This window comes from Pteropus vampyrus, unplaced genomic scaffold, assembly GCF_000151845.1.
Source record: "Pteropus vampyrus isolate Shadow unplaced genomic scaffold, Pvam_2.0 Scaffold111, whole genome shotgun sequence".
In the NCBI taxonomy this organism is placed as follows: domain Eukaryota; kingdom Metazoa; phylum Chordata; class Mammalia; order Chiroptera; family Pteropodidae; genus Pteropus; species Pteropus vampyrus.
In genome coordinates, this window is record NW_011888892.1 from 3,152,634 (window position 1) to 3,163,879 (window position 11,246).

The 11,246-nt window shown below is 49.1% G+C and overlaps 1 protein-coding gene across 1 annotated transcript in view; it reads left to right on the forward strand.

Annotated features, from left to right (window-relative positions):
• The window catches only part of LOC105295708 (dedicator of cytokinesis protein 1-like), a 182,660-nt gene that overhangs the window by 69,804 nt on the left and 101,610 nt on the right, over window positions 1–11,246 (forward strand). The window contains exons 5-6 of the mRNA XM_011365488.2: window positions 1,396–1,523; window positions 3,184–3,279. Of these exons, the coding sequence (XP_011363790.1) occupies window positions 1,396–1,523; window positions 3,184–3,279 (224 nt within the window). The remainder of the gene's footprint in view (window positions 1–1,395; window positions 1,524–3,183; window positions 3,280–11,246) is intronic.

The following is an 11,246-nucleotide window of genomic DNA, read 5'->3' on the forward strand; positions in this document are numbered from 1 at the left end:
CCCCACATGGCAAATCGCTGTTCTTCCTGCTAGCGGGTGAAGGCCCCGCTTCCTGAAGGAGGCCTCCCTGACTCTCACCTCCCAGGTCACTGCTTGCTCCTTCACGTGCCTGTGCATTAGCTCAGGGGTCTGGGAGGCCAGAGAGAGGCTGTGGCTCGTCACTAGCATATGTGTCACATCATGAGAGCAAGTCCACTGCCCTGATCGTCTAACCTGTGCCAGACCCAGACCTTCCAATTACCCTTGTAGTGCCTTGTGCCTCATACCCGCGAGTGGCCACTGCCATTGCACCCACATTAGAGATGAGGGCACCAAGGCTCAGGGAGGTGCCCCGATGGTCCTGCCGGGAATCCGGCAGAATTCGAGGTCAGACAGTGTCACTTTGGAGCGTGAGCTCTCAGCCCTCTGCGGATGGTCCCAGCAGACAGCTGTCTCTGGGTGAGCAAAGACCAAGAGGAGAAGCGAGGGGCTGGCGGAGCTTGGGGCAGTGGCAGCTGGGCGTAGAGGCACACGGTGCTCTGGTTCTCCTGGGACCGAGTGAGGAGCTGCAGCTCAAACTGTTTCTGCGGGAAGCGTTTCCTCCAAAGTTGCAAATCACCTCATTCGTAGGTACACAGAATTAGGTTTGACCCCAGCATGTGTTTGTATCTGTGTGCACACTGTGCAACATGCGTGTTTATGTCGATGCACAGTCGCCCCCCCTTATCCAAGGCAGATGCGTTCCAGGTCCCCCAGTGGATGCCCAAAACTGTGGACAGTGCCAAATGCTGTGTGTGCTCCCTTTTCCCGTGCGTACACGCCTGCGGTTAACGTATAAGTCAGGCACAGTAAGAGATGAATGGCGACTAATGATAATATGATGATGTACCTAATAAGTTACGCGGGTGGGGCCCGCTCCCTCACAGCAGCTCATCGTACTGTATGTCTGGCATGGGCGCACTGGACAGATGGGTGACTCACGTCCCAGTGGGGACAGAGCAGCCCAGTGCAAGATTTCATCACGCTACTCAGAAGAACCCGCAGTTTAAAACGAAGGGATTTTTTATTTCTGGAGTTTTCCATTTACTATTTTGGGGCCATAGTTGAGTGTGGGTAACTGAAGCCGCAGAAGGCGAAATCGTGGATAAGGGGAGGCCTCCACATGCCCGTGAATTGTGCGTTTACACGGAGATGCACAGAGTCATGCATATGCGAGTTTGTGCGTAAATTACCTACATAGCAACACAAGCGACTTCTTCATAGTCAAGTAACCTGACCCTCTCCACACGTCAGCTGGCAGACGGTGAATGTAATGCGCTTGAGAACAATGTAACATGCTAGGAACACAAGCTTCTAGCAAGCATGAGTTGCCACTTGGTGGGTCTCCCGCTAACTGGCACCCCGGTGTCCCTGCAGATTGCAGAGAGATCTTGCTTCCTATGGTGACGGATCAGCTCAAGTACCATCTGGAGAGACAGGAGGACCTGGAGGCCTGCTGCCAGCTGCTCAGCGACATCCTGGAGGTGCTGTACAGGAAGGACGTGGTGAGTAGTGGCCCCGCTTGCTCCAGCTGCCTGCGAGGTCCCCAGGGGAGGTGGCGTCGTGTAATTCACGTCAGCCGTAGCCTCGAGGTCCAAAGGCACATCTGATTCCCTTAAAGGGAGATGGCCTTCAGTTTAAGGGCTAGCCTCTCTCTTTCTCTCTGTAGAATTGCACCCTCAAATTATCTTGATTTATGTATAAGGTGCGCTAATTACATTATGTTTATTCTTCCCCACAAGAAAATATTTTTAACTCTATATCCTGTGACTTCTCAGCTAAATGCCTTGCAGCTAAATATAAAAGACTTAGATTTTGATCCTTAAGGTCAGACAAAGGCTTTGATGTTAAAAATTGGAAATAAACAAACAGAGGCTAATTACTTATATTTTTCTTTCAGTTCTTATTTTATTAAGGAGTATGTACACATTTTTTTGTCAGTGGTGCTTCTGAGAGTTTTGGGAAGAACAACTTTCTGCCTCTTTCCCCTGGTTTTGCTCTCCATGGGTAATTTCTTTCCGCTCTTTATTAGCTAGTTTTTCTTTTTTTTTTTTTAATGGCATTGCCTTTTGCATTTCTACACTGTATGCTTTTCCCGCTGACTCTTTTTCTTAATCAAAAGTTAGTGCAAGCGCACGTGGGAAAGTCTCCCTCTGTGCTTCCGCACCCCTAGCGTAGCCACCATATACATTTGTTCACATGTGGAGTCATTGGCTCCCCAGGGGTCTCTGGAAAGGCGTATAGGGCCTCGTCTCTTTCGTGAGCACTGGACAGACTGGCCCGGATGTTCACGCCAGCAGGGCTGGGTCTTAGCCTCTCTCCCACATGACCGCCAGCCACCTCCGGTGAGCACAGTCCCACACCGACCTGCCCCTTCCTTTCGGTCCTGGCTCATTCTCTGAGCCCAGATCATGCCCTCGAGGAGGGCACCTTCAGTGAGTTCTCAGTGGTGATGGCCACACCTGCTCTAACAGTGGCATTGCCTTCGAAAGCCTTTGGGAGCCTTCACCCAAAGAACAGCCTCCAGTGGTCCCAGGCCAGGGCTTTCCCTGTTTTAACTGGAGAAAAGGTTGGGAGTAAAGGGGCATGTGGCCAAACCCAACTGAGCAGGTGGTGCCTGCCGCGTCTTGCGTGAATGTACCTGCAGAGCACTTTGAGCAGATTCGAGGTTCATGAAGATAAAAAAAAGCTTACGAAGCAGAATCAGGCATCCTATCCCCACGACATAGAAGAGCACTGTGAATTTCAGAGCATTTGCTAAAATGATGTGTAAACTTGCTATTCCACGTGCTTCTTCCCCAAGTTACTGTGGTGGGGATCTGCCTGCCCTCCACGTGGAGATGGCCACGTGTCTAGAAAACCCATTGGCAGGCTAATCAGGGGTCATAAACATATTGTTTAAACAGATTAGCTTTTATGTTTGAGATTTGCTTAGATTAAATTACTATGGTTATATAATGAATGATCATTAATGGACTATAATTAACAAAACGGCTTGACTTTTCCTTGTGAAGGCGTTTGCCTGTGACAGGGACCATTTTTCATCTCGCTGAGGCTTTGCATCGGTTGACTCCTTAAGGGTAAATGGGTTCAGTGACAGCCACCGGGGCTGGCATGTTAGTGACCGTCATGGGTGTCGGTTTTCACTGGCGTGTCCTTCTCCAGGGGCCGACTCAGAGGCACGTCCAGATAATCATGGAGAAGCTTCTGCGGACAGTGAACCGAACCGTCATTTCCATGGGACGCGATTCCGAACTCATCGTAAGTGCTCGGTGACACCGCTGGGGTGTTTCGCTGTGGCCTCATTCCCATGAACGTCACTTGCAAACCTCAAAACCCACCTGGACCTTTTCCTTTCTTTTGAAACTAACGGCTCATAGCGAGTGGGTGAAAGGCCTTTGTTGAACAGTCATATATAAAACAGACTCGTTTTCCATGATTTTAAAAAAAATTATGAAAGTCAGAGGGTGAGCAAACCGACCTTTTGGAGACGGAAGCGTTTTGTTCTGATTTTCTCGTTACTTCTGGCAAAGGATGTGTTTTCTTCTACGTGTTCATTTTTCTGGCAGTTTCTCTCTACATATTTATATTTTAGATGCCATTAATAAAACTTTATGACGACGTTCTTAGAAGTAGCTGAGGTACTCCACGTTAGCTGTTTTAATGTCTACGCTAGCGTATTGTCGACATTTCTCTTATACAGATTATCGAAGCATGGAATAGGCTTTTTTCTCCCTATGAAATTTCTAAGAGTGATTTAGACAGTCTTAAGATTTTTATTATGGCGACTTTTTTCCAGTTTATCGCTTTCCTTCTCACGCCAGTTATTCTGAAGTTTGGTTTGTTAGATAATAAATGCACCTGTAGGTCCCATTTAATTTCTTTCGTTTTTCATACATGTTACTAAGTCTGTCATTTAACTAAGTCTGTTTGATGGCATTTCAAAAAAATAAAAATAATAACTTTCCTAATCCACGAACAGAAAATCCGGTCGGAGTTTTCTCTGACAGTCAGATTTGGCACACGGGCCCCCCCTGTGGGGCTGGATTTCTCTCCGCATGTTCTTGGAGTAGAACAAGCGAGGTGCACAAGGCCCCCTCTGACGGCAAGGCGACAGACAGTGTAGCACCAGACCTGCTTTGGTTTCTGTGGCTGGCGTCACCGTAAAGGCTGTGGTTTCGAGTGACTACGATGGGGGCACAGGGGGACATCATCGCTGCCTTGGTGTGTGTCCATCCGGTGTCATCGTGTCTTCTCTGTCGCAGAGTTCAGCACATGTTATGATAAGATTTTCCTTTCTAAGGTATTGTCTCGTCTGGGCTTGGACTGTAACCTGTGTGAATTGGGGAGTAAGAGATCTCCTTGTAAATTGGCTTTTTCCGGAGGGGGCTTTTCCACTGCTCTGTAAACGTAAATGTTTTCTTAATGTTTCTCGTCAGAACTATTCTGTAATCTTGAAATACCTTTGTCAAACTTGGGGGAGACTGAGCCGCCTGGAGCAAGTCCTGGGGTGACTCTGGGAGCGCTCCCGGCCTCTGCTGATCCTGCTTCCTCGGGGCTGTGCCGTGGTTCCCTTGGAACGCTGTCACCTTGCGGACGTGTGAGAGGGCCTGAAGTAGAACGCGTGACATGTGGCTCGGAGTCAAACTAAGTTCTGTGTCATTCCGTTAAGACTCCCGTTGGAATGGACTGGATTAGAGAGGCTGGGGGTGACACGGTGACACTCTTGGGTTGCAGCGAGTGAGCGATGGGCTGTCACGATAGGCAGTTGGGACGGATGGCGGTGTGGAGGCAAACGTCTCTGGTAAGGGGCTCGACCCTCGGCGTGTGTTCGCGCGGTCGGAGCCCGCTGGCCAGCGGTTCATGTGGGGAGAGGGGCGCGGAGGACGCCCACACAAACTTGGACGGGTCCCCGGAGCCGCGACGTTCTCAGACGTGCTCGCAGCTCAGCCACTGGTCCTGACGAAGGCAGAACGCTCGGGCGTGTGGCCCAGCAGGCCTCTGGGAAGCTACCGATGTCTCAGGCATCGTGGTAACAGTGGCAGTGACAACAGCTGCTCTCCCTCGAGCTCTCATTTGCGTGCTGGGCACTGTGCGAGGGATGGAAAGATTCACGTTGGATTCTCTCCTTCACCATGTGTGCGCAGCTACAGAAAATGCCCTGGGCCCCACCGCTGGCGTGGCCGCTCTCAGTCGGAGCCCTGGCTGGCGCCGAAGCTGGCTGTCGTGGTCTCTTCCGTAAGGTCGAGACTCGTGAGGCCGACCTCCTGGTGTCCCCGGAGGTCATGAGGAGGACTCTGAATTGCTCCTGGGTGTCCCCTCCCTGGGGAGGCAGCCGTGCAGACAGCCTGCACCTCTGCTTTCCCCTCCAGTCATGTCCATAGGCCAAGGGCTGTGGTCTCCTGGGGTAGCAGGTCCCACCATGGGTTCCTGAAGGGCCTGGAGGAGGCTCTGTGAGGAGGGGCCTGTGCACATTCTCAGGAGTTAGGACATCAGGACCTGCACTTGGTCCTCCCCAGCTGCGGCCTGGCTCCCGCCAAGCACTTGGTGGCGGTCCAGGGCCGACCGCACACATCCGGGCCCGTTTCCCACCTCCCCAACCTTCTCCAGCAGAAGTCTCCAGCAGCAGGAAGCGGATTTAGGACCTAAGCTGACTCCTCCCGATTCCAACATCTCCAGTATCTATAAAAAATCCACAAATTCCACTTGTAAAACTACCAGGCTGTGGTGGGAGGAGTCTCAAACAAACAAAGGATTCTGAGTAAGCTGTCATTGTTTAATGAGCAGTGACAGCGTCAAGGTGTTTTCGGGAAGGGATTTGCCGTTTAGAATGCGAGGTGTTTTGCGGGATGCTTGGGCTGCAGAGCAGTGGGACTGACACGCTCCCCCGCTCGCTGTGCTTGACCCTGTCCCCGGCTTGCTCGCACGGGGACCGAACGTCATCTTCGTCGCTCTGTGAATTTAGATTAGAGGACGATCCGGGGAAAGACCCCTGACGAGGTGGCCCCCAAACTTAATCACTGGGCCTTCGCGCATGGAGAAAGCGCGAAAACGGCTCACAGACCCGTTCAGGGTGAGCCGTAACATTCCATTGTAACCCTGAGATTTCATTCTTCATGTGCTTGTTACTCATTTTTTGCATAAATGGAATGGAAATAGTGTAATATGAATTGGCTTAAAAATTCTAAGGAATCATTGAAAATGGACTTAAAAACGTTAAGAGGCTAAAAAGTTTTGCATAGATGTCTCACGTAATGATTTATTCCGTGATATTGTCACCAGTAATACTAGAAATGTGACCTCTGTTTGCACTGGAATAAGTTATTGTGACAGCCGTCCTGGTCTGACAGTTTCCCTGTCGATGTATGTGTGTGTGGGAGTTAAGAACCGGCAACATCACGTGTCATTGGAGCGCCCGTGACATACACTGTGGTCCTTTTTACCTATGTCTGTGGTATTCTGTGAAACACTGCGCGGTTTATTGTCTGTCATTTGTTTTAATTTATTTTATACCTTTCAACATTATGTTTGAAATGGGCTATTGGAATATGTCTCGTGTATATGATAAAACTGACATGATCCAAATTATTATACTTTTTTAACAAATAAAATGCCATCTGGCAGGTATGTAGTCGTAGATCATGTGGACGCTTACAACAGGCCCTAACGGAGAAGCTTTGCAGTAACCTTGCCACCCAGTTAAGATGCTGTTTTATCTTTACCTCAGTGTGGTCTCGTACTGTAGCATCGAGTGATGTGCTTGCTTTCATATTGTCTGATTTCAGATTTTATTTTCCTCTTCGCCTTTGAAAAGGTTTCTAGGCCTTTTGCATTAGATAGCATCGTAGTCTTCGGTAAGTTCTGAGCAGGTAGCCGTGGTGGCTCAGATGCTCTTGTCTTGTGGGCAGGTGGCCATACCGGAACCCCCACCCCGTGTCTTTGCCGGAATAACCCCTCGTACACAGAGCTGGGTTAAGAGCAGACGAAATGAGTCATACATAGGAATATTCCTTCCGTGACATGAGCTGCTGCTGCTTTCGAATGATCGGATTTATCCTCCGTTAATGGGTCCTTTACAAATGTAATTGAGTGAGAAGGACCTTTAAAGATTTTTCTGTGGCCTGGATTCATACCAGAAGCCTGGAAATGACCGATGCACTAAAAGGGAAATGCCAGCCTCTCCTAAGAAGAGATCCCCGTGGAGAAGCAGGCTCGGACAGGGGACCGGCCGCATGGATCCCCTTCCTGTTCCTGTGACCCCGGGACCTCCTGACTCACTAGAGGCAAGTGATGGAAGTTATTGTTCCCACTCTGAGCACCAGCTGCTGGGGACAGTGACGGGGTGCGGTGTGCTTCATTGCTATGACAGCGTCATTGGCGAGGACGACGCCGTCAGCGAAAAGCCAGTGCTTTCTTCGAGCCTGGGTGGCTTAAGGTCGCCGTGCTCCGTCATCTGGAAGACAGTGTGACGGTACCGGTCTTTCAGCGGAGGGAGCCTTTTTACCGAGATTCGTAACCAGATGTTTTCACAGGGATATGTCTCCACGCCTAAACGTTCATTTTGTGACATTTATTCTAACGGAGTTTATGAATGAATATGCTTTTAAAGAAATGCTATTCTCATATTCATTTGCAAAAGAAAGTAGTACATCACTGAAGTTTCGAAGGAGCGGTGTCTGGATTTTGTGCTGTCTAAACCATCTCTAACGGTGCGATGGGGAGTAAATCCACTTGGCATGTGGCTTTCACGCTGCCATCCTGACACAGGGCGCGTGTCAGCCGTGATGGCTTTGTAAGTTCATTTTTGTTTGTGGCACAACAGTTCTCGCCTGCCTCGGGTTTCTCCGGCCCTAGAATGTTTTTCAAGGTTGGTCACTGACTGTAGATTTACTGCAGAGGAAATAAAAACCACGTCAGTGCCGGGTAAAGTCGCCTCTGCAAATCTTGTGTATGCCTCTCAAACCGCAAAGGTGTCCTAACTTAATTATTGAGCTACTTAAAAGGCGATGTGCTGCTGTCACGTGACCTTCTCATCTGCCAAAATGTGTGCTGCACATTAGAGCTTGATCGGTTAACACTGATACCCAAAACAGAAGGTTATTTCTGAGTCAACAGCTCTTTTCTTCCAGTAAATAAATTGGTTGTACCCTTATCCCCCAGCCAAATGTGCCAGTGGTGGGGATTTCCTGGATAAAAGGAGATAGATCCATGTAGAAGGCAGCTGCTGTGACCTTCAGGTGACAAACACTGCCTCGCTTAGTAACCAAGTCAAGTTTCATTTGCTGATAAAAACGCTCGTGAAAAATCAGCCCACCAGTGGTGGGCTCGGCAGACGCGCCATGTCGTTGCAACAGGATGGGACAGACCAGCTCACGGCTCGATTCTTGCTTCCCGTTTGTCCTCGCTGTCCCCTACGAAAGGCAGAAAGCAAGCGCTCTGACTGGACGGTGTGTGTTTTGAGTACCGGGGACTGCTGTACCTCCAATGTGCCATGCTTGCGGTGGCACCCCAAGGAGTCCGGTGTCGCGGGGCAGGCTCGCTGTTACTGTTTGCTATTGGGGTCCGCGTGATGCCGGTCCGCGTTACGCCACGGAGATGGACACCTCTGCAACCTCATAGGATGCACGTGGCAAGCTTCTGCCAACTCTCTAGGCTCTATCCAGGATAGCAAGGTTTGCCCACACCTTCCTTCCCTCCCCGTTTATACTCTGCCGGAGCTGGGGGCGGGGGGTCTAAGGTCAAAGGGGCAGATGCAGAGGTCCTGGTCTCTGTCCTCAGAGGCCAGCGACACACCGCCAGAGTACCTGGCGGGCACCTACATGGCACGGTGTCCTTTGCTGTAGCTAGCGGTTTATAAGAGAGGACTTTGAGGCAGCAGTAGTGTATGGCTCACAGGTGATCATAGCACGTGACTCGGAGTGTCCCCCCCAATGCTCTTGGTAGTGCGCTGGGTCTCACCCCCCTTCCGAGCACGGGTCAGCTCATCCCTTCCTTTTCCCCGAGGAACTAGGGAGGACAGTGGGAGCCCTCTGCCACAGCCTACAGTGACCCCCACCCCCACCCCATCCTCGCAAGTGGGCTCCGTGCTCACAGAGGCCAGGAAAGGGGGTGGGACCTCTCCCTCGGGGAAGGGGTCAACATCGGGCTGGTCTCCACCAGAGAGGGAGGGTGCTCGGCCTAGTGGGGTGCCGGGCTTCCACGCGGGGGACGGAAGAAGAAAGGAAAGAGGTAGCGGGGGCCCCGGGGCCGGGACCCGCTCGGTGGATGATCTAGAGAGATGTCTTCGCGGGGCCGTGGCTGGACTCGCCGTGGGGACACTGACGAGCTCACTCCTCCGTCTGAGGTTCTTTGAAAATTAGATGCCAGTTAGGCGAGCCTGCCGTGAGCCCCCGTGGTGCCCCGCTTACTTAAAAAGTCATCTCGTCTTCCTGGTGGCGCAGCCCCTGCCTGCCCGGTGCAGGGTCCGGTGGGTGGAGTCCCAGCCAGATCTCAGCCCCACGCCCTCCTCAGCCGGGCCAGGGGACAGTGCCCGCACGTCGCAGCAGCCTCGTCTCTTTTCAGCTGGAATGTCCTTTCTTTCTTATTTTCTTGTATCTCTTGTCACAAATTACCGAAACCACGAAATAAGTGTAATAGCCACACAAATCGTTACCTTTGGTTTTTCTTTTTTATTTAAAAATTAATAAAGAATTTAGTGACAAGTATAATAATTTAATCTCTATACGTAATGCCATGGATACATCTACATATGAGGGAACACTGGACTTTTTACCTTGGTTTTGTATCAAAGCTTTTACTTAAATCTTTCTAAGAGAAGAATCATCATCTGTTAGTGACACATTGTAACTGAACTATGAAATGATTTTTGAAAATATTTCTTTCTATTCCGAAGACAGTTTTACTTTAAAGTAGGAATTAGTGTTTCTTAGTCCCCTTTTGACTCTGAAAATTTTGTTTTCTTTTTGGTCTAGACTGCTTTCATACAGTGATGTTATTTTGTTTACTTGGATGTCCTCTCGTTTATACAGATTTATAGCACTAATTAGAAAGCTGCTAATACCCTTACTTCAATTCTCTGAGATAGTTGGGATTCTTAAAACACAAAGAGAGATAACTTGTTGGAAACATTTGTGTAACTTCAGTTAAAAACAGTATAAAATACATGAAACACAGTTTTTAAACTTTATGTCTACATGAAACAATTGCACTTCCTTCAAGGTACAGAATCGACTTGTTCATTCTTCTTTTGCTCAAAAATAGTTCTCAGTTCTGTTTACTGATAGTCAAGGAATTGTATCCTTGTACAGTGTTTCCACAGAAGATGTGTATTTTTCTTTTAATTAAAGCATACATCTGCCGGAGGGCTTGAGGGGCCCCGAAGGGTGTTGACGTGATGTGTACTCTTTGCATTTATTTCAGCCTAAGATCTGATTGCCGATCACTAGGTCCTTGTAGAATCAAAACACTTAGAACTAAAGCAGATTTGCGGTTGCGTCGGGATGAAAATGCATGGCAAGAAATAGCTCCAGTCAGAAAAGTACAGGTGGAGAGATGCTGAGGGGGGCCACTGGACCTTCTGACACCTACTCAGTGAGTGTGCGTGTCGCTCTGGAGTAGATGTGGTACTGCTGGACAGAAGCTTGAAGACAGGGTTTTCTCATATGTTTACAAACAATTCAAAATTTAAGTTGTACAAAAAAAAAAAAAAAAGGCAAAGTAACCTCCCTACTTCCTATTGTGAAAAGCAGAAATTGATAGACAAAGCCATTGATAGACCAGGGGCTTTAATTTCTATAAAAAGATACTCGGAAAGGCGCAAAAGAGTGAAAATACCAAGGAACTAAGAGTTATATTGCGATGTGTGATCAAAAGGGAATTCTAAGTGTCACCGTTTAGTTAGAAAATACCTAAAAACCTTTGATTCACAGCTTTCCCCTAGGTATTCATCTACTACGACTTACTGATAGGTTAAATGTCGATGCACTAAGTTTGACTGGGAGGAGCAGCTAAACTAAACGCGCAGGCTTTCTTCGAGATGTTCGAGGTTTCCACACTTGCTACAAAGCATAACCGCTGTATGTAACATCTGCCTGCACTTCCGAGGTGAACAATGTCTCAAAGACTGGTCCACGGAAATTATTTCCCGTGGCAGAGTGTGTACACCTGTGAGTTGTTGGTGACCATATTATCCACTGTGGATCTCTTGTGTGTGTTTTCAGATTCTTGCC